Source organism: Magnolia sinica, chromosome 14 (assembly GCF_029962835.1).
Source record: "Magnolia sinica isolate HGM2019 chromosome 14, MsV1, whole genome shotgun sequence".
NCBI lineage: Eukaryota > Viridiplantae > Streptophyta > Magnoliopsida > Magnoliales > Magnoliaceae > Magnolia > Magnolia sinica.
The window spans coordinates 29797452-29821265 of record NC_080586.1 but is presented as its reverse complement, the minus strand read 5'-3'; the positions used below and the strand labels follow the sequence as shown (position 1 = coordinate 29821265).

At 40.6% G+C, this 23814-nt stretch overlaps 1 protein-coding gene across 2 annotated transcripts in view; it reads right to left on the bottom strand.

Annotated features, from left to right (window-relative positions):
* LOC131226309 (protein BONZAI 3-like) overlaps positions 1–8781 on the bottom strand; it is a 37189-nt gene extending 28408 nt beyond the window's left edge. The window contains exon 1 of one of the 2 annotated variants that reach the window (XM_058222115.1): positions 8485–8781. In XM_058222115.1, the coding sequence (XP_058078098.1) occupies positions 8485–8643 (159 nt within the window). In that variant the 5' untranslated portion in view covers positions 8644–8781. The remainder of the gene's footprint in view (positions 1–8484) is intronic. The other variant, XM_058222116.1, reaches the window with a different exon arrangement.
* Between the last annotated feature and the right edge of the window lie 15033 nt (positions 8782–23814).

Sequence of the window (23814 nt, the reverse complement as noted above, 5' to 3'; positions counted from 1 at the left end):
GCACATTAACATGTTTTACTATGATTAACACATCATATGGCATCATTAAAACAGCAAAAGAATCATTAGAAAATGATTTTTTGAATTTTCAAAAAAAAGGGCCGAAATAAATGCGTAAATAGAAAAAAATATAAAAAATATATAAAATGGCACCCCAAATCTGTAAAATGCATATTAACATGTTCTACTATGATTAACATATCATATGGCATCATTAAAACAGCAAAAGAATCATTAAAAGATGATTTTTCGAATTTTCAAAAAAAGGGCCAAAATAAATGCGTAAATAGAAAAAAATATAAAATATATATAAAATGGAACCCCAAATCTGTAAAATGCACATTAACATGTTCTACTATGATTAACACATCATATGACGTCATTAAAACAGCAAAAGAATCATTAAAAAATGATTTTTTGAATTTTCAAAAAAAGGGCCAAAATAAATGCGTAAATAGAAAAAAATAATAATAAAATATAAAATGGCACCCCAAATCTGTAAAATGCACATTAACATGTTCTACTATGATTAACACATCAAATGGCATGATTAAAACAGCAAAACAACCATTAAAAATTGATTTTTCGAATTTTAAAAAAAGGGGCCAAAATTCATGCGTAAATAGAAAAAAATATTAAAAAATTATTAAATGGCACCCCAAATCTGTAAAATGCACATTAACATGTTCTACTATGATTAACACATCATATGACATGATTAAAACAGCAAAATATATTAAAAAAAGTATAAATACCTATTTTTGACGAATTTCTGAAAAATGGCCCACCGAGCTTTGATTCAAAAAAATCTGTAATATAATGTGTTTTTATCTCAAATACCTAGCCAAGGTTGGTCGAAATTAGTAGTAGAAGGAGTAAGAAACAGTTTGGAAGCAAGAGGTTTCAAAAAAACAGCAAAAACAGAGCTTAAAATGAAAAAAAAAAGTTACCGTTATTCGGCTGATATGGGTACAAAATCGGGTAACGGCCGATACGACCCCGAAACGCGTAACGGTTCCCACCGTTACCATTACGTATCGGCCGTTACGGCCGATACGTAACCGTTTTGGCACACCTTGAGTCTAATCCTGACCATTACATAATCCCCTTCATTAAATTTTGTCCACCTACGATGTTGGTCAGCTGAACATTTATAATTATCATTACTCACATTTATTCATTGTCTAACATGTGCATGCAAGTCATGAATGTGTTGTGCAAATGCATCGGCTAACTCAGAAGATTTTTGGGTAACTGACATGGGTAACAAGTCTATGGGCACCCTAAGTTTGTACCCACTAACAATTTCAAATGGACTCAACCCTGTAGATCTATTGACTGAACTATTGTAGGCGAACTCGGCTATAAGTAGAATCAAATCCCAAGTTTTCACATGTTCACCCACTAAGCATTGTGAGAGATTTCCAAGGCTGCGATTAACCACCTCAGTTTGGCCATCAATTTGGGGGTGGAATGCAGTAGAAAACTGCAAATGTATTCCCATCATGTGCCATAGTGTCTTCCAAAAATAGATGGTAAATCTAACATCACGATCAAACACTATGGTCTTAGGTAAACCATGGAGATGAACCACACCATCGAAAAAGACCTTAGTAATATTAAACACATCCGAAGTTTTAGAACATGGGATGAAATGCGCCATCTTATAAAAGCAGTCCACAACAACAAAAATGGAATCGTGCTTTTTAATTGTCTTGTGAAGCCCAAGCACGAAATCCATGCTAATGTCTTGCCATGGAGCATGTGACACAGGTAATAGTGTATATAATCCAGAATTTTTCTTTTGCTACTTCGTCATCTGACATGTTCTACATTGCCCTAAAATTCTGACGACATCTCACTTGAGACTTGGCCAGTAGAAACGATCTTCTACGAGGGCAATAGTCTTATCGCGGCCAAAGTGGCCAACTATCCCTCATGAATGAAGCTCCCAGACGAGGAATTCACGAAGGGATATACAGGGAATACACAAATGATTTCCTTTAAAAAGGAATCCATCTCTTAACACGAAATCCCTGGCACTTTGTTGATCACTCGAGAGTGACATATAGGTACCCCCAAGATCTGAACATGTGGGGTATTCGTCTCTCAGTTGCTCAAAGCCAACAACTCCTACACTCAAAGAATTGAACAACGCCACTTTACGAATAAGGGCATCGGCTGGTTTATTCTCTACTCCGGCCTTGTGTTTCAAGACAAACGAATACTTTTGAAGGAACGCAACCCACTTAGCATGCCTTGGGTTAAGTTTCTTCTACGTGTGAAGATAACGTAAGGCCTCATGATCAAAGAATAAGACAAATTCCTGCGGTAGGAAGTAGTGGTGCCAATATTTCAAAGACTGTACCACCGCATAGAATTCCTTATCATAGGTAGAGTATGTTTGTTTTGCTCATTCAGTTTCTCACTGAAATAGGCAACAGGATGACCCTCTTGACTTAGGACTCCACCTATACCAACACCAGACGCATCACACACAACTTCTTGCCCTTAATTTCCTTTAAAGCCTTAGCTGCGGCTGTGACCACACGAATTCTCCCTTCTTCATGCACTCTGTAATGGGAGCCATAATAGTGCTAAAACTCCTAATGAACCGACGATAAAATGTGGCTAACCATGGAAGCTTCGCACTTCATGGATGTTCCTCGGTTCAGGCCAATCAACTATGGCCTTGACTTTCTCTAAGTCCGCACACATCCCTTCTGCTGACACTATAAACCCCAAGAACATAACCTGACTGGACATGAACGAACACTTTTTAAGGTTAACGTATAATTTCTTCCCCCTGAGGATGCTACAGACTAACTTCAAATGTTCAAGGTGTGATTCTCTAGTGGTGCCATGTATCAGGACATCGTCGAAGTACACCACTAAGAATTTCCCCATGAACGATCTCAAGACCTGAGTCATCACCCGCATGAAAGTGCCGGGTGCGTTAGTCAAGCTAAAAGGCATGACCAACCACTCATATAGCACATCCTTCGTCTTGAAGGTTGTCTTCCATTCATCATCGTGGCATATACGGATTTAGTGATTTCCACTCTTAAGATCTATTGTAGAGAAAATGGTGGATTTAGCCATCATTTCTAACATGTCATCAAGCCTGGGTATGGGAAACCTTTACTTGACCGTGATTTTGTTGATGGCTCTACTGTCTGCACACATGCACCAAGTGTTGTCCTTCTTAGGTGTCAATAAAGCGCGTACGACATACGGGCTCATGCTCTCCTGGATGAAACCCTTTCGTGGGAGCTAGGCTACCTGTTTCTTCAACTCCGCATGCTCTCCAGGGTTCATCTTATAGTGAGGAAGGTTTGGTAGAGTCGACCCAGGGACAAGATCAATAGCATACTGGATGTCCCTCATGGGTGGCAACTCATCCGGCAAATCCTCAGGGAATACATCTTTGTGCTCCTCTAAGACCGGGGCTACCTCGTGGGGTAACTCTACTAGTACTTCTGGTGTAGCCTCTCTAGCCACTAAGGCATACACCGTCGAATCCTCCTCAGTTTTTCTTTCAAACTCTTTAGCTGCGATGATGTGGAGAGACTTGGGTGTGGATTTCCTCACTTCTTTAGGCTCACTATCCTTCTCACCTTTCTTCTGTGCAATGTTTTGTGGTGGCATAGGATTACTTTTGATCTTCTTACCATTATGCATGAAGGTACATGCATTAGAATGGCCGTAGATCGTGACGTCATTATCGAATAGCCACGGTCTGCATAGGATGATGTAACCTACATCCATGGGCAACACATCACACCATAGGGACTCCTTATAAGACCCGAACTCGATGGGTACAAGACATTGATAGGTGACAAGAAGGGAAGTTTTGTCTACCCATGAGACTTTGTACAGGTCAGAATGAGGGGTGGCCTCTAACTTTAGACGGCCTAAGGTACTAGTAGAAATTACATTCTGGCAACTCCCATTGTCCACTATCACCTTACAATTTTTCTCGCCACATTTGGCGATCGTGTAGAAGATAGTGTTGCGACACCCGTCAACATTATTTCTAGTCTAGGCTAGCACACACTTGACAACTGCTAGTGTAGCATCATCATCCACATCATCCTCATCACTCAATGGTCCTACGGGCTGATATTCTTCAACTTCAAAGTCGCCCCGATCATACTCGCTATCCTGGGAATCACCTATGACTAGGCTTTTTCTTTGCTCTTAGTGGAACATTGAGTTGCAAAATGTCCAATATTCCCACATTCGCAGCATCGCACATTCTGTCCTCCACCTGGACCAACACCAAGGACGCCTTTTCCTTTGTCATCCCTATGCCTAGGCGGAACATTCACCTGCACCCTAGGTTGATTACCAATGTTGGGTCTAGTTCCCTGAGAACCAATCCTAACATTAGAGTCTCGAGAATCGAACCGTCTTGTGACAGGAGTCTTCAAATACTGCTCTAATTCCTGCACCACTTGGTACATCTGATCCAAATCTGTCACGGGACGAGCCCAAAGCTCATGTTGAAGATCCGATCAAAGGCCCATCTTGAAACGTGTGAACGTTACTAGAGGGTCTTCCTCAATGTCACACCGCATCATCAATTCCTTAAATTTTGTGATGTATTCCGTGACAGGCATGGATCCTTGGTGTAAATATTATCATTGTTCCAGGAGCTTCTGGCAATAAGAGAGAGAGAGGTACTTCTCTCTTAGCATAGCTTTCATCTCGCTCTATTGGGTAACGGGAGCTCCTCCCACCCGTTCAATCCTGCACTCTACATTGGTCCAATACATCTTCGCTTGCCCCACAACCTTCATTTTGGCAAACCACACTTGTCGGTTCTCTGACATCTCATGCCACTCAAAATAGTGGTCCATGTTAGCTAACCAATCAAGGAATGCCTTGGGGTCAAAGCGACCATCAAAGCTCGGGGCATCAATCCTAACATTTTTCATGGCCCTCTCGTCGGGGTCAAAGCGGACCTGATATGTCCGTTCTCTACCCACATGCTTGCCATTGGTGGGGGCTTGTCTACGGGTTGGCTCCTCACCAACACCACCTACCTGCGACTGCACATCTCCCCCAACAGTGGGATTCTCCCTTTGGGATGCCTCTAATTGCTCAAGTCTAGCTTCTGTGGTGGTCGGTTTTTGTTCAATATTTTTATTGGATATCTCTATGGCAGTTATCTTTTGGAGTAATTGAGCGAGGTGATCAGTTAATTGCTTGTTACTCATGATGGGGTGATCAGTTAATTGCTTGTTACTCATGATGGGGTGTCGGCCAAATTACCTCCTCTAGTGGGCATATACTAAAAACTCGAACTCGATTTTCCTAAGCTCGACTCTAAGGTTTGAACATACCTCAATATGGATGTATGATCCTATTTCTATATGATGTATGAAATGCTGCAAATTTTCAGATTTAATTAGAATGAAAACACAAATCTGGAAATTCAGATTTATATCTCACGGGACTAAATTTGAAAAATCAGGTTCGCAATTTCTGTGGGATGTAGATCTGAAATTATCTAGACAATCCTAAATGAGAAAACAGATGATCCTAAGTTCAAATAACTCGATCTAACAAAAACCATGCAAAACCTAAAGCCTTAATACCAAATTTGATGCAGGACAATTAACCACTTGCTCTAAAAGCTCGAACTGTTAGAGCATGGCGAATCAGTCCCTTTTATCCCATAGCCCAAGCCCCACATCTCATGGGTTAGGACGTCAACCAAACCCCCCTCGGGGACCCCAAATCACATGGGTACCGCCTCACACGAGTCACCCGCCTCACACAGGTGGGGCCCGCCTCACACTTGCCACCTGCCTCACATGGGCCGCCCACCCCGAGTGTGCCCCTGCATCCCACAGGCAACCCCACTCGAGCCCGGTGTGAAAATGCCCCTGCATTATTATTCCATATATATATATATATATATATATATATATATATCTTGCATAGAATTCCAGGAAACCCAAAAAACCTTTCTAAAGTGGATAAATAATTAGCAATGAGGATTCCAGAGAGGATTTGATGGCTCCCAACAAGGGCATCTTGAAACAGTGATATCATGGTGTTCGATTAAGTCCACAAGTTAACATCTTGGCTAAGATCTTATCTATGCTCCACACAAGTCTTGTAGGACGAAAGTCTGTGCACTTCATGGTGTGTCGTAAAGGCCGTTACGTAAAGGTAACGGTGGCAGCCGTTACACGTTATGGGGTCATAAAGGTCGTAACGGCCGTTACGGATAAAATGACCCGTAAAGGCCATTACAGCCCTCGTAACGGCCCGTTATGTCCCCCATATATGTTGTAATGGCCCCATAAGGGCCCGTTATGGGACCGATACAAATTTTTAGGGTTTTTCTCAATAGAAAAAGAGAGAGAGAGAGAGACCGTAACAGCCGTTACGGGGGATGTAACGGCCGTTACAACCCGTATCGTAAAGGTAACAATGGTGCCCGTTACGGCCACCGTTACCGTTACGGAATACCTTGGTGCACTCCACGACACCCTCCATAAATTGGTGTTCTCATGTGTTACTCATTTGCTACTTCCATCACCTCTTATTTTAGTACCTCCCAATACAATATGAGAGAAGCATTCAATTCCAAGCCAGCGGCTTTATCTTTCCAAAGATCCACAACCACCTGTCTCAGTTCTTACTCATCAGACTTTTTTCTACCTGATCTCCCCAATTTGAAGGGGTTCTATCAAAATGAAGATCATGCTCCATCCACAGCAAAGGCTAAAATCCCAAAGGTTGGATTGCTAAATTGAGGTCCCCCTAGTACAAAACTGAAAAGTCAAGTGTGCCATATCCTCACCCGATGATCATTCAATCCTCTGTGTGCACATTATAAATAGTACACACACTAAGTGCATCAGTGAGTTATTTGGTAATCTAGAAGCGTATGATGCCTGATACGCAGCTACTCGGAAACTGTATATGTGGCATAGATTAACACAAATCAAACTGGACAAATTGTGGAACCTCCTCTCTGTAACTTGCCATCTCAGAATCAGTTTGGTTAAGCAATTCTAACCTTTGATCTATGGACACCTTTTCGATGAAATAAGACCATCCGATATTTTTACATTTTAAACCATCCAATAAATGCCAACCAATCATGATAGTCAAATAATCAAATGGCCATATTTTTTTTGTTCATGACACATCTAAAGTAGGGCATATACTCTGGACACTTTGTATTCCACATATGCAATTTCTAAGTAATTTCTTAGCACATACTGATGCAGGCCAAGGGCCCACCAAGGCCCATTAAAGATTCATTTAGGATTTATAAAAGGGGGTGGTGGTGTAGGAGATAATGATTCCAAAAAAAAATCCAATTACAAGTTCCAATAAAGTTATTTCTTCCTCTCTACTCAAATATTCTTGTGAATGTAATTCTTGTCTACTCTTTGTGATTCAGTGCCAACATTTCATTGACTCAATAACCGTATTCCACCACATGCCTATTGCCCACCACTCCGCCAGTGTATGAAAGTTTTTCTCAAACGCATTTACACATTCTCCGTGCATTCTTCATTAACAAAAGGAGACATCTGATCAGTTTGGTGTATATACTCCCACCCTAACATCCTAAACTTAAGAAGATTGGATAGGCGCGCCAACTGCTTTTCGGATGAATGATCACATGTGCATGAGATCCACACCATCCACAGGTGCACCACCTAAGCTTAGCCTTGACCCCAAACACCACATGGATCCAAAACCCAGGCGGTCCCACTGTAGGAAACAGTGTAAGATCGTGCGTAAACCTGGTGTACCCCACCTGAGTCTCAGAACTGCATTTTAGAACATCCCATTCAGCCTGGTGACTTGTCACAGATGAATGGACTGGATGGCATTATGAACCACAGTGGGCCCCACACTCAATTAATGCCAGTGACTAATTCCAACTCTTCCCTACAATGCGGCCTACCTGAGCTTTGTGTCAGCCTGATCTTTGGGCAGGCAACGCACCTGATGGATGGAATGGATCTCATACACATCATTCCCCACGTGTCTCGCGGTTAGTAGCAGGCACGTGCCCCTGTATACCTACACGTAGTCAGGCAAGCGAAATTCTTTTCTATATCTAGGGTTTATACGATCTAAGAAAATAGATACACACATGGAATATAGAAAAAGATAAATGCTCCCCATGGTGTTTGTATGACATCTCAGCCGTCCAGCAAGGTTGTCCCATCATGAAAATGGGGCACACCTAAAAGTAGTTGGACCCAACTATCAGGTGAGGGCGTGAGGCAAACCATAGACACCAATGAACAACCGCCCAAAAGACTCCGCATTCACGTGGGGCGCATCTAATGGTGGATCGACCTGGTTTTTGGGGTATCACATTTTCATAGTGGAAAAACCTTGTTGGACGGGCGAGATGTCATAAAAAACCATGACCCCATACGCCAACTAGTTGTATGAGAAAATTTCTATATATATATATATATAAAGAGAAGGAATCACCTCGAGTTGGGTGAAGAGGCCATGGAGGCCGCGGGATTTCATGAAGAAATCGACGGCGTCGTTGGGTTCGGGGCCACCGTGTTGATCAAAGGTGTGGGGCCTGAGGGCCCCACCAACGGCCTGTTGACCGCCCCTCGTGTCTGAAAAGCATCCGCCCATTGCTGCTGTTGCTGCCGACTACTATCTATCTCTCTGTCGTCTTTCTGTTTCCGTGGCTATACCGTGTATGCTTCGTTTTTCTTTTTCACGCGCTTTGGGAAGAAGTGCGTTGGCTCTTGGAAGAAACGCTTTAAACCCAAACATTGCGCGTGGGAGACCTGCGATTTTTGAATTCTTTTGAAAGTTGGACGCGGTTTGTGGATCCCTGACTGTGTGGCCCACTTTGATGTAAGTTACTCAAATCCACTCCGTCCACCCGTTTTCAAACATCATTTTAGAGTATGATTTCAAAATTTACGGACCAGATCACGGAAAACAATGTTGATTGAATTAACAGCATTAAAAACTTCCTGAGGGCCACGGGAATTTTGATTTTCCATCCAACCTGTTGATAAGGTTACAAAGACCTGTACGAAGTGACTACACAAATGTCAACCTTATCCAAAACTATTGTGCCCACAGGAAGCTTTTAACGGTCAATCACCTCTGTTTCCTGTGGTATGGTGCACCTCGGGTCTGGATCTACTTCATTTCTGGGTTAAGCCCTAAAATTAGCCGTCAAAACGGACGTACGGAATGGATCTAAGGAACAAACATCACAGTGGGCTCCACAGTTAGGGATCAACCTAAGCCGCGTCCGGGAGAGTTCGTTTCGGCAGTCCCGTGAACGGATATTCCAGCGGATTCTTCGTGTTGGTCTTCGGATGACAACGAATGGGTCCCAGCAGCGATGGTAGGTCTAAGGAAATCGTTTGAAAGAGCTGGCATAAGGTAGAGTCATCCATCTCTCCAGTTTTCACTTGGTAGGATGATTTGCCAATCGGATCCGTCCATCTAAGTATGCGTGGATGGGAAGTTCCTATCTGCCTGATCCATGATGGGTTTTTTTTTTTTTTCGTCCTTTCTTTATCGAGGTTTGTTACGGAAAAAATGTGTCAGCCAATAAAGGTCAGGTCCGAGGAGCTAAGATCGATCAAATAGCGGACTCGGTTTAATACCCCTGCTAAGGAACCAGTTGGAACCAGCCTCCACGGCCACATCAAGGATAAGTCAAGGAACCTAAGGTTGACTAAGCCCCACTAGTCCGTCACAAAGCTGCCAAGTCGGCAAAACCCCACGTTGGTGCAATATCGTCCCAGGTCAATGAAACCCTAAATCGGCACAACAACGTCCTTTAAGGTTCCGACCTTACTCCAATCGACCATACCCGAGATCCCAACCGAAGATCTCAGGAGATCACCGCAACACGGATCTCTCCGAGATCTCGGCCAAAGATCTCGGAGAATATCTACGACATACTAGGGATTCGAATCCTTCTACAGTACGTCCCTATTAAATCAGGAGATCTCCTCTATTTCACCACCTCTCCTCAACTATAAGTAGGAGCATCTCTATAGACACCCACTCATGCTAACATCTTGAAAAGGCAAAAACAATCCGAATCATGACCAATAACCCAAACCCCAAAACCCTAATTCGAACCCAAAACCCTAATCCAAATCTTAAACCCAAAACCCCATAACCTAACTTAAAACTCATTAGAGCCTGATCAGCATGAAAACACCCAATTGAGCCAAAAAACCCGAAAAGAAGACTATCGGACGAGTCAGAGCACTAAACGAGGCCCACACGCTCGAGCCCGGTCTGAGCGATAGTATGAGCTGGCGGTACTTAGATTATCACCGCTTGCGGGGCGCGTGTGTCCTCCGAGCAATCACTATATTTGCGCTCAAAAGTCAACTTTCCTCCAAATTTACACCACCACCACCCCCCCTCTCCAACATACCTTATTTACCATTTTACCAACTCCAAGAGCCAATGAGAGCATGTCACGTGGCATCTCTCTCTCTTCAACCACTCATAAACTGCCATATCAACTTGTACCCCTCATAAACCCTACAATTACCATAAGACCATTGGAGAATGCTATAAATAGCCCTCTCCTCTTCTCATTTCCAGACACAACAACAACCACCTTCACTTTCCAAGTGTGAGAAAAAGAGAGGGAGAAAATGGAAGAGAGTGAGAGTGAGGGTAAAGAGGATCTCTCAAGCCTTAAATTCTAAATTTATCCAGCCACCTCATAACCTCACCTCAACCATCTCAACCCTTAGACCTAGCCCCAAAGTGGTCATGGCTCGGTCCATGTCTTAGCCTATTCAAGTTTAAGCCAAAGATCCATTCATCTCATATACAAGCATTCATCATAACATTTATTCCATTCTCAAATCCCCTGCTCCTTTAAATTTCTAGTGAACGTATGCTCTGTGACTTGCCATACACCGGATCCTGTCACATCAGAAATTTCTAGTAATCTAGTCTGATTTCCTTTATCTCTTTGTATAAGTATCATTACATCCACCTTCTAGACACGCCGTTGAACGTATGCTCTATGGCTTGCCGAAATCTCGGATCTTACTACATCAGAAATCCGCGTATGTGCTTAGTCTCATCTCGACCACAGCATACATCATCCATTGAGATTGTTTTACCACACCAAGTAAAGACCATATATTTGTACGGGTAAAGAGGGTGCCTAACACCTTCCCTCTTTGTAACCGAGGTCCCTTACCCGGAATCCCGGATCGAAGACCAGGAGTCAATCTAAGGTAAGAGAGTCTTCAGATTTCTCCAACCTTACATATTTCACTGATTCTAGCCAACTGCAGGATTATGAGATTAATTGGCTAGTGGCAACTCCAACATCCACAAATCAACCTACCAATTCCCACCTTTCACATTAAAAATATTTAAATCTGCGTGGGCGCCAATCTCCAGTGTTCACAATCTCTAATGGTGAAAGGTACGTTCAATTCTAAGCCTTAAACCTAATCTTTGAGTAAACCCAAATTCTTTGGCCTGACTTTGGCATTGGATGGTCCCCTGTTTAAGCCAAGGTCTGCTTTGTCCATTTCGTATGCAGACACTCAAAGGTCCAGGGAAGTCTAACCAATTTTTCACATTAACAGTTTGGCACCGTCTGTGGGAACGACTCCAAAGTCGTTCTCTTTATCTACAACAACTCAACAATGGCAAATGAGAAAAAAAAAAAAAAAAAAGCCTCTGGCCTCCATTGTTGCACTCGACCTTGTACCACCAGAACAGTTTGTAAACCATCGGGATTCCTCTTCCCAACTCCAAGTTGATTATGCGACTGCGGGGCCGATGCAGCGATTCCCGAATCGGGGAGGACAACTTATATCCCTCGAGCAACAAGTTGAGACATTGAATAATAACATGAACTCAATGAAATAGATGTTGGAGCAATTACAGCCCCGTCTCGCCCATGGGGCTGGACAAGTAGCAGGACCGGCGGTTCCAAAGGTCCCTGAGCCATCCGAGGTGCCCGTCGATTCCCGAAAAAGTTGGCAAGTCGAAACATCGAGGCCAGCCCCTTCTCATGTCTCCAGTACTGCCGCGCTGGCTACCTCCAATCTGTGTCACGAGTTGGAGAGAAAGAGGCGCAATAAAGCCCCCGAGGCAGTGAACGATGCAATGGCCGAGAGCGACGACCCTTGGAAAGTCGAGCTCAACAACATATGAGGTTAGATCGGTGATATACGCCAGGCTTGCCGGAAGAAATTGAGCCACCATTTACTGCTGACATCATGCATGCCCAACTTCCACCAAGATTTTAAATGCCTCTTATCGCCCCGTACTCCATGTAACACCCCGGATTTCGGGGGTCGAGTAAATACTCGACTCCCGATATCCTGGGTGAAACTTATGCTTTGCGGAAGCGGGATTATACAGTTTGTTTCACCTGACATTTGAGTAGTTCATGGAAGTAAAACATACTATGTGATGTGTTTGTTTGCCTCCAAGTGCAGATGTTCATAGATAGTATCCCGTGAATACAGGGTCGATCCCACAGAGAGAAGTTTTAGGAGAATGAAAAAATCAAATGCAAAACTAAGTAAGTAATGGAAACTAAACGGATGCAATGATTTTGAAAGTTTTGAAGGTATGACTTTTAAATGAAATTCAATTAAATTAAAAATAACACCCAAGCTTCAAAGTTCCACACATAGGTTAATAATCCATAAATCATGATGACTTTGATAACACAATTAGGATCCGAGCACTAAGGTCAGCCTAATAGGAAAATAAAAACAGTTCAAATATTTTTAGTAAATGATATAAGAGATTAGAGAATTATAGATTAGCATCATTAACATATATTCTCAAGCGTCAATGATTTTAAGCATTCAATATCCATGAGATAATGAATCGAATAATGTAACAGGTTGAAAATATCTCCCATCTAAGAAATCTAATTGATCCAGGTTAAGCCTAAGCATCCATCATATGAATCTCACATAATAGATCAAAAAACCTAAACCTAGATAATTAATAACATGCGTACACCATTCATCTCATCATTAAATAAAAGTAAAAATCAATCATCATAACTTAAAGAATCATTAAACACAAGTGCTTCCCTTCTACCTTGGGCTAGATGGAACTAGAAAAACATAACTAAATGGCAAATAGAAAGCAACAAGAAAGCAAGAAAAAATTAATAAAGATCTAAAAACTTGTAAAGAAAAATAATTTTTAAAACTATGAAACTTGAGAGCTCTCTAAAAACCCTAGATATGCTCTCTAAAAATCCTAGATATCTCCCAAAAGTCTTTAAGAAACCTCTATTTATAGCCTAGCTCGAATAGATTCGCAAAACCGACTCTATTTACGCAATTTACGTAGACACCGCGTAACGGCTCGACGTTATCGAACAGCCTTCGATGTCATCGAAGTTAGTTCGATGTCATCTAAGAATGTATCTAGTTTGTCTAGCAACCAAACTCAATTTTTCTGTAGTTCTTCGATGTCATCGAAGACTAGCTTCAATGTCATCGAAGCTCAGATCTTGCGAATTTCTACACTAATTTATGCACTTCCTTCCTTTTCCACTTGGTTTTCTTTACTTTTGGGGTCTTGAAATCTTCATTCTTGGTCTCTAAAGGTTTATTCTTTGCCTTGGTAATTCTTGAGCATTAAATCCATACTTTTAACATTTTTTTCAATTTAAGCTCTTAAACTCACCTTGCAAAACAAACATGTATAAAATATACCATTAAGCATTATCATGTTCATAAAACCAAGATATAAATGAGAAAAAATATGCAATATTTGAGTCTCAACACACCCCCCAACCAGCATTTTGCTAGTCCCAAGCAAAATAAGCGAAGAAAATTTTCAAATAAAAATAAGAATAAAAACTAATTCTACAAACAAAATTAAAATGAAAACAAAAATTCTAACTACACCACTTTCGCAGGTAATCTCCATTGCATTTAGCATATGCAATAAGCCTTTAAACCCCTTAGGTTTCCCCTAGTGGACAAGTCATAGTCTCACGAGCGTTTCCAGAAATATTACCCACAAACATTTATCATATGAATTCCAAAACAAAGCAACACTTGTCCTAAGTCTGAAGTTAGTTAAAATCTTAATTTCCTAATCCATTACATCCTTGAGTTCAGAGGCCTAATCAAAATTTAAAATAGTTTGACCCAATATACTTAGGTGATTAGTGACACTAGTCTAACTTTGAGAAATATGCATGTTCCATATCCTAACTCATTTCAATCACCCCAAAAATATGAAATCTCTAATTATCTCATTTCCTTCATGCCATTTCTTCTTTTACCATCATATCCTCATTATTATAGACCACCCTTAGATGAAGATTTCCACTAGGTTTGCTTCATAACCTAAGGTATCGTAATTGTAACAGTAACAGTACAGGATACTGAGGTATCCTTACTCCGGATTACTGACACGATTTTTATGATCATTACATTCATACTCTATAATAAAATTTTCTTTTTCCATCACTTTTTTTTTCTTTTTTTTCCCTTTAACATTCTCTATTTTAAATATATGTCAATGGTATTAATTCATTCAACCTTGCTTGAATCAAAATTTGTTACTCTAGTTCACATATCATATTCATCACTTAGTTAGCTATGGTGTATTGTGAATTCAGTACATCAAATTACAACTCGCTCTAAACTAGTGATTAGATAATCGAACTTAAGTCTATAATTTTCAATTATCAGAATTCTGACTAATATCAACCTAGACTAAGTATTAACTTTGCTTTTGGAATTTGCATAATATCATATTCACGTTCTTATATATAAAATAATAATAATAATAATAATAAATTTTGAAAAAATTTCCCTTAAACCAATTATTTTTTCAAAAGTAGACTCTACTATTCTTAAAATATAAACTCACATGGATGACTATCCACACCTCCCAACCTAAAATCTACATTGTCCCCAATGTAATGATACATGTAATGTAGAAAATATGAGAACAATAAAAATAAAAGAAATGATGGATAATATCTGCCATGAAGAACTCACTTGCAAGGTGACACTAAAAAATGAATATTATACAAATCCTATACAAAAGCTCCATCAGACTAAGAGCATTAATCTAAATATTCTGGCTCATGAAGAGGGATGAACTCCTCTCCCAAATGAAAGTTTTCCATATAAGGCTTCAATCTTTAACCATTAACCTTGTACACATTGCCATTATGTAGATTCTCAATTTCAACAAATCCATGAGTATATACATTCTTCACAATGAAGGGGCTTGTCCATCTTGATCTTAACTTTTCCGGAAAGAATGGAGACGGGAATTGTACAATAGGACCTTTTGCTGAGGTTCGAAATTCTTCCTTATGATTTTTTTCATGGAAAGCTTTTGTTCTCTCTTTGTAGATTTTAGAGTTTTCATAAGAGTCTCTCCTCAGCTCCTCTAATTCATCGAACTCTAATTTCCTTTATCCACTTGCTTGGTCCATGTCAAAGTTTCACTTCTTTATTGCCCCATATGCTCTATGTTCCAATTTCACAGGCAAGCGGCAAGCCTTTTTATACACCAATCTGTATGGGGACATTCCAATCCAGGTCTTATAAGCAGTCCTATAAGCCCATAAAGCATCGGATAGCCTAAGGGACCAATCTTTCTTATTTGGCCTTATAGTTTTCTCCAAAATGTACTTGATTTCCCAATTAGAAATCTCAGCTTACCCACTCGTTTGTGAGCGGTATGGGCTACTCACTTTATGCTTGATGTCATATTTCTTCATTAAAGCCTCAAATGTCCTATTATAAAAGTGAGACCTGCCATCACTAACGATGACCTTTGGAGTTCCAAATATAGAAAAAATATTTTCATTGAGGAATCATATGACCACTTTGTTGTCATTGGTCCAACTTGGAACTGCCTCAATCCACTTAGAAATAGAGTCCACACTAATCAATATATAAAGAAATCCAAAAGAAGATGAAAATGGACGCATAAAATCAATACCCCAATAATAAAAAATCTCCAATGGTAAAATAGGGGATAAAAGCATCATGTTACGTCGGGACACTCTTCTCAATCTTTGATATCTATCACAAGTAACACAGAAAGCGTGAGTGTCTTCAAACATGGTGGGCCAGTAAAACCACATTGTATGATTTTTGCAGTGGTTTTCTTAGCAGAAAAATTACCACCACATGCTTCCATGTGACAAAAGGAAATAACGCTCTGAACTTCATTCTCTGGGATACAACGTCTAAAATTTTGATCAGCCTCATATTTATATAAATATGGGTCATCCCAAAAGAAGTTCCTAACCTCGGTTTTAAAATGCTTCCTATCTCGTGACTTCCAATGATATGACATTTTTTCCGTCACAAGATAATTCACTACATTCACATACCAAGGCAATTTAGAGATCGTAAATAATTGTTCATCAGGGAAAGTGTCCTAGATATGCATCTCCTCAGTGGAATTATCTAACATCAATCTGGAAAGGTAATCGGCCACTACATTCTCTATTCCTTTCTTATATTTTATCTCTAAGTCAAATTCCTGGAGTAGGAGGATTCATCTCAAAAGTCTCGGCTTTGCATCCTTCTTTGATAACAAATATTTTAAAGCTAAGTGGTCCATGAAAATGACCACTTTGGATCCCAATAAGTAGGACCTAAACTTATCCAAAGTAAAAACTACTGCAGGTAACTCCTTTTTAGTTGTCGAGTAGTTCACTTGGGCCGAGTTTAGAGTTCTACTTGCATAGTAAATAACGTATGGCCGTTTATCTTTCCTTTGGCCCAAAACAGCCCCTATGACATAATCACTTGCATCGTACATTAGTTCAAAAGGAAGTGTCCAATCTGATGGACGCATAATAGGTGCAGTGGTAGGGGATGATTTAATTTTATTAAAAGCACTTGTACACTCATTTGTCCACTTAAATGGGACATCCTTTTAAAGAAGATTAGTCAAGGGTCTAGTAATGACACTAAAGTCCTTGATGAATCTTCTATAAAACTGGCGTGCCCTAGAAGTGATCTAATATCTCTAACAGTCGGGGAATAGTTAGATTAGCAATAATATCTAGTTTTGAGCAATCTACCTCGATTCCATTTTTGGAGATAACATGGCCCAAAATAATTTCCTTTTGAACTATGAAATGACGTTTCTCCCAATTTAAGACAAGGTGCTTCTCTTCACACCTAGATAAGACAAGAGATAAATTGTTGAGACATTCCTCAAAACTACTCCCAAGTACAGAGAAGTCATCCATGAAAACCTCAAGAAAATTCTCAGCCATATTTGAAAAAATACATAACATACGCCGTTGAAAAGTTGTTGGAGCGTTGCATAATCCAAATGGCATCCGTTTGAAAGTAAACGTGCCAAATGGACAAGTGAACGTGGTTTTCTCTTGGTCTTTCAAGGCTATCTCTATTTCTAGAATATCCATCAAGGAAGCTATAGAATGAGTGACCTGCTACCCTCTCTAAAACTTGATCAATGAATGGTAGAGGGAAATGGTCCTTCTTTGTAATCGTATTCAATTTTCTATAGTAAATGCAAATACGCCAACCTGTGGTGACACATATTGGTATGAGTTCATTATTAAAATTTTGCACGATAGTTATTCCGAATTTCTTTGAAACTACTTAGGTTGGACTCACCCCAACACTATCGGATATTGGGTAGATGATTCCCACATCTAACAATTTGATCACCTCATTTTTTATAACTTTCATCATATTTGGATTGAGACACCTTTGAGGTTGTCTAATTGATTTGGTGTCCTCATTGAGATGGATCCGATGGGTGCATATGGAAGAGCTTATATCCTTAATGTCAGAAATGGTCCAGCTCAAGGTTCCTTTGTGGTTCCTTAGAACATTCAACAATTTAATCTCTTGATCCTTGTCTAAAAATGAAGAGATCACCACAGGATAAGTTTCATTTTTACCCAAGTATACATACTTAAGCTCATTTGGTAGTGGTTTTAGATCAATCTTTGGAGCATTCGTTGGTGATGGCAGATGGAAAGGATTTGAGTGCGCGGTCTCCATCAGTATATACCAATGTCCCTAGTGGTAGTACTCTCATTATCATCACAAATTTCAACAAACACTTTTTCTAAATCAGAAATTTTCAAGTCCTTAAAGACTTTAATCAATTCCTTAAATAGGCTAGGTTCCAATTCCTCTTCCTCTATCAAGCAGTTCATAAAATTCAGCTCATGAATCTCATTATTGTCTATGGGCTGCTTACATAGATTGAAAATATTGAGCTCTAAGGTCATGTTACCAAAAGACAACTTCATCATTCCATTCCTACAATTGATGATTGCATTTGAAGTTGCTAGGAATGGGCGACCTAGAATAATAGAAACTTGAGCGCTAGCATTTACACATGGTTGGACTAACACGTCCTTTAAAATCTATGGGGAACTAGAATTTCTCCGCTTGGACTAACACATCCTCAAAAATTTCCCTTGGTACCTTAATGGAGCGGTGAACAAGTTGAAGTGTAATCATGGTTGGTTTAAGCTCGCCTAACCCCATTTGTTGGTAAACCGAATAAGGTACTAAGTTGACACTTGCACCCAAATCTAGTAAATCATGCTCAATTTGAAAATTCTCAATAATACAAGGAATAGTGGGACTTCTGGGGTCTTTGTATTTGGGTATGGCCCTTTTCTGAATGATAACGCTCACTTTCTCAGTGAGGAAGGCCTTCTTGTGCACATTTAATTTCCTCTTCACAGTAAACATGTCTTTGAGATATTTATCATATGATGGAATTTGTCTAATGGCATCAAGCAGATGAATATTGACAGTAACTTTTTGGACCACATCCAACACCTCTTGATATTTCATAGGGACAGTCGGGTTCCGAAGTCTAGATGAGAATGGAACTGGAGGCTCATGTAACTTAGTCTCTTTATCCTTTTATTATTGCGGCTCTTGAATCATAGTCGGTTCATGATTCTCTTAAGACGGTGGCTCATCCTCCGGTATTTCTACTGGTTGCATCATTTTGTTATCGACCACTTTTCCACTTCTCAAGGTAATGATGACCTTAGCATGTTCTTGATGTAACTCACTTGGATTTGCATCTCCAATGAAATGTGTATTTTTAGGATTTGGCATAGGTTGAGAAGGAAGTGTGCCTTTTTCCCTAGCATTTAGTTGAGTCTCAATCCTAGCCACGGCTGTCTTTAATTCATGATTTGATTGGATTAGAGACTGATTCATTTGAGCTTGAGAGTTTATGAATGCGGTCAATGCATCCTCCACAAATGATCGCTTTGATAAGGGCACATATGGTGCATTGTTAGTGCCTCAAAAAAATTATTTTATGGAGGCCTTTGAGGTGCATTGGGCGCATTAATTTGTGGTCTACTCCTCCAACTAAGATTAAGATGGTTACGCCAATTTGGATTGTATGTGTTTTTCATTGGTTGCACAATTGACCTTTTATAGTTATTTATAACATTTGCTTGCCCATGCTCATGCATGATATCTTGTACAACTGGGATTGTTGGACAATCTTTTGTGTCATAGTCGGCACCACCACAAATGCTACAAAAATTACCTAAGGAGGTGTTTGCTTTAATCGCATCAACCTTCCTAATTTCCAAGGGTTCGACCTTTCTAGCCAATGCAGCAAATTTTGTATTAAAGTCGTCTTCCTCTCTTAGGACGTACATCCCCGCTTTCTCTCTAGGGATGAGTCTAGTTTGGTCCAGTTTAGCAGAGACATCCCATGTTTGAGTATTCTTTGCTAACATGTCTAGAAAATCCCAAGGCTTGTTATGATCTTTGTCAAGAAAGGTTCCACCAAATCTCTATGAACTGGCAGGTATCCATGGTGAGCCCCTTTTGGAACGCATCAATCAAGTGTCATGGTTCATAATTAGAGTAACTTGGAATAAACGTAAATTTTAACGCAAGTTAATCAGTTAATAAGTAAAATAGAAAATCCCAGCCTTATTATGATCTTTGTCAAGAAAGGTTTCACCAAATCTTTATGAACTGACAGGTATTCATGGTGAGCCCCTTTTGGAACTCATCAATCAAGTGGCACAGTTCATAACTAGAGTACCCAATAATAAACATAAATTTTAACGCAAGTTAATCAGTTAACAAGTAAAATACGTCTATCTAGAATATGGGACTACAACTGAGGAAAAAAAAATCAGTTCTAAAATACAAAATGTGTCGACTCTAAAATCGCATCACTGGCCCAAGGCAACCTATAATGGCTCTCCTAGCAGTTGGAATGTAATGCCCTGGTTTTCAGAACCCAAGTACGAGACTCGTTCCGGAAACCAGAGAGTTAATAAATGAGAGATCTAGCAGAAAGATTAAAGTCAGAGTACTATAGCATAAACAAGCATGGATTATTTCATATAAACCCAAATATTTGGCCCACTCAGCTGGGGGCCTTATTACAAAATTTAGAAAGTATCAATGTATCAAATCAAACATAAGAGTACTACTACTACTAATTAAAATTGAAGCAACCGACCGCTTCTTGTTACGGCTCGTCTTCGTAATATCCGTCTTCAGGCTCCACCATCGTACCGTTAGGGTTAGTGCTACCGTCCTCTCCATCTACGCTTGCATACTTTGTACGGTTGGATATTCGATGAATGAGTGACCCGTTCAGTGTGAATTCCCCTCAAGATTACGCACCGCCGCCTTAACAAACATAGTTTAAAGAAAAATAAGGAAATAATCTAAAACAGGCAAAATGCAGTCTTATAAAAATACATTGGTGTATGAATGCACATCGACCTAGGGATGCTCATCCAGTCGAACTTGGGCTCGTCACCCATGCAATCATCGACCTGGGAATGCTCTTCTAGTCGGACAAATAGGTCAATAGTCGGTGGTCTGGGAGCTAACAAAATGATACCCCAATGATCCTAAGGGCACGTGCTATAGCATCCGGAATTAGCCACCCATTATCGCCAATATGCTATGGATGCATGATTAGCCAAACCGTTATTATTTTAATTACAATCAGCCATTTTAAGTAACTCGATGGTCACTACGGGGGGCTCGTCACCCATTGTAGGCCGACAGCTTGAACATAGTGTCCCATGACCACCATCCCTGGCTCATGAGGTTTTTCACCTTGGGATGTTAAATAAAACCCTTTAATAAAAATGACACTAGGTTAAGGGCCTTATTTTTCACAAAAAAATCCATCTAGTTACACTCCAAGTGTGGTTCACATACAATAGTGAAGTTCTCCACGCGTAATATTGTGAGTTAGTTATTAAGGTGACTCACGACCATAGGTTCTTATATGAAGGTGCATAGAATTACATAATGAAGGTAAAATTTTCAATGTGTCATCATGAGACTATATTACCAACTATCAATCAATATAATACTAAACATAAGAACAACAATCATTATTCATGAATGGTACTCATTAACTAGCATATGAGCCTAGCATGTAATATAAACATAATACATTAATCATGAATTTGAGATGAGGCAGTTAATAGAACTTAGAAATTTATGACAAGTATTAGGACCTTAAACTAGTGGTAGCAATTTGATGTATACTTTATTTGGCTAACTTAGAGATGGAAAGCCCAAGGGGAAAGTCATCACCTGAGTCGTCGTAGTCCTGCCCTTGATCTGAGACCTCATATGCAACTAATGGCCCCAAGTTACGTAAGTAGCTTCCTCGAGGATTAGCTTGCATTAGATAATAATTTCTAAATATATTGAAGGTTTAAAGGGCCCATGAATAGAATCACTTGGGCTCGCTTTAGAGCGGCTGGGCCCATTAGATTTTGTTCTTCAAATGGCCCAGATTGGGCCTAGGATTTGCTCTAAGTTTAGGCTTGAATTGACCCAACATTCGAGGCCCGAACTGGGCCTGGTTCGGCCTAGCCAGGTGGTCCAAAACTCGACCAGGCCCACTAGATATTATGGTAAGGCCCTCTGTGAGACCCATATCCTAACCCGTACCATTCCTTATGCCTCCGCGATCCTCCCGGTCGAATTCCGGCGACCCACAATTTGTTATCGGCATTTACGCGCGATCCTAAGTCATGTCCCGTATATCAGAGTCGGCTCGACTCGAAACTTGTATCCTTGCGACCACACCGTCACTGCATCTTGCGCATCGAGGCGATACCCGGGCCAGGAAATATGGGCTCGCGTTCATTCTGAAGAAACACCGTGCGTTGCGAATTTTGAGAGAATTTATATGACCCGTCACATCAATCAAGTCAAGTACACCCTACATACCTCAATGCCACCTCACCCTATCCCAAGTACATGCACCTATTTCCTCTTTTTCCCATGTCAACACTCTCTCTCCCCACCCATTTCACCTTTACACCAAATTCAAACCAACCCATACTTCCCATTCCCATTTCTTACAACATCCACTCCATCCATCCATCACTTCTCTTTCTCTCTCTCTCTCTCTCTCTCTCTCATTTCTAACTTCACTCTCTAACTCTCAAGGGTGGACGTCCAAGCTTCATGAGAGAGCTAGGTGTGGCCCACCTTCTTACCATCCAATCCCACCCTCTATGATCAATCTCGACCGTTGAATGTCATCCATTGGAGCTCTAGAATGTGTTGATGGAAGGAGGAGTCTGAGAAGATCAAAGGTGGGTGATCCACCGTCGATTTCAATTTTAGGGCTCACTTGTTGTGAGACCCACTTTGATGTATGCAATGTAGAGAGGGGCCCATAGTGGCGGGGTCCCTCTATCTCACCTTTCTCTCCTCTCTCTCTCTCTCTCACTCTCTTGTATGGATGGTGTGTGTGTGTGGCCCACCATGAAGTATGTATTTTATCCATGCCATCCAATGAGTGGCCCACATGGCAGATCGTTTGGACGGGCCCAAACGAAGGAAATTCATAAATATCATCTTGATTCAAGAGTGTGGCCCACTTGACGTGGGGCTGCCAAATTTCGTAGGGCCATCCAAACCGTCCATGTGGGGCCTACAAGTGGGGCGTACCCCTTTTATCCAGGCTGTCCAGCATCCCTGGACGCTGGACGCTGCCAGTTACACGGTTTCACACACCCACACATTCATATATACGTATATGTATTGTATATTACATATATAATATTATATATTATAATATAATATATTAATAAATATTGTCGTGGGCCACTCCTTCGTGTGGACCCACCTTGATTTTGGGCATTAGATCACACCGTCCAGAGCATCTAGATGTCTCTAGACGGTGGCTTTTCCTTTTTATTATAACCCTTGTATGTCATATTATAATATAATATAATATATTATATTATATTATATATGTTAGGGTATCAGGTGGTGGGCCCTATGTGGGACCCACCTGAACTGTCAGCAGCAGCTGACGCTGCACCTTTCGCAGCTAAAGAGGCTATTGTGTGCACGCCTACTGTAGTGGGCCCATCTGTTGTGGGACCCACCATGATGCGTGTGTGTGTGTGTCTATATATATATATATATATCACGCCGTCCATCCATCTGACCAATTTCATGCGCCCCACCTTGATGTAATTGTTCTACCCATGCCGTCCATCCATCTAACCAGTTTCATGGCCCCACTTTGATGGATGCGATCCATCCAAACCGTCCACCTATTTGGGCCACCACGTCTCAAGGCTTGAGACTAAAAATAAGGCAGATCTAATATCAAGTGGACCACCCTACAGAAAATAGTGGTGTTGAACGCCCACCCTTGAAACCCCTTTGGGTTACAGAAGTTTTGATTTAATATAATATATGTTTTCCTTCCCTATTTGGGTCCTTGTGACCTTATGAACAGTATGGATGGAAAATGAATACTATGGTGGGCCCACTAGAAATT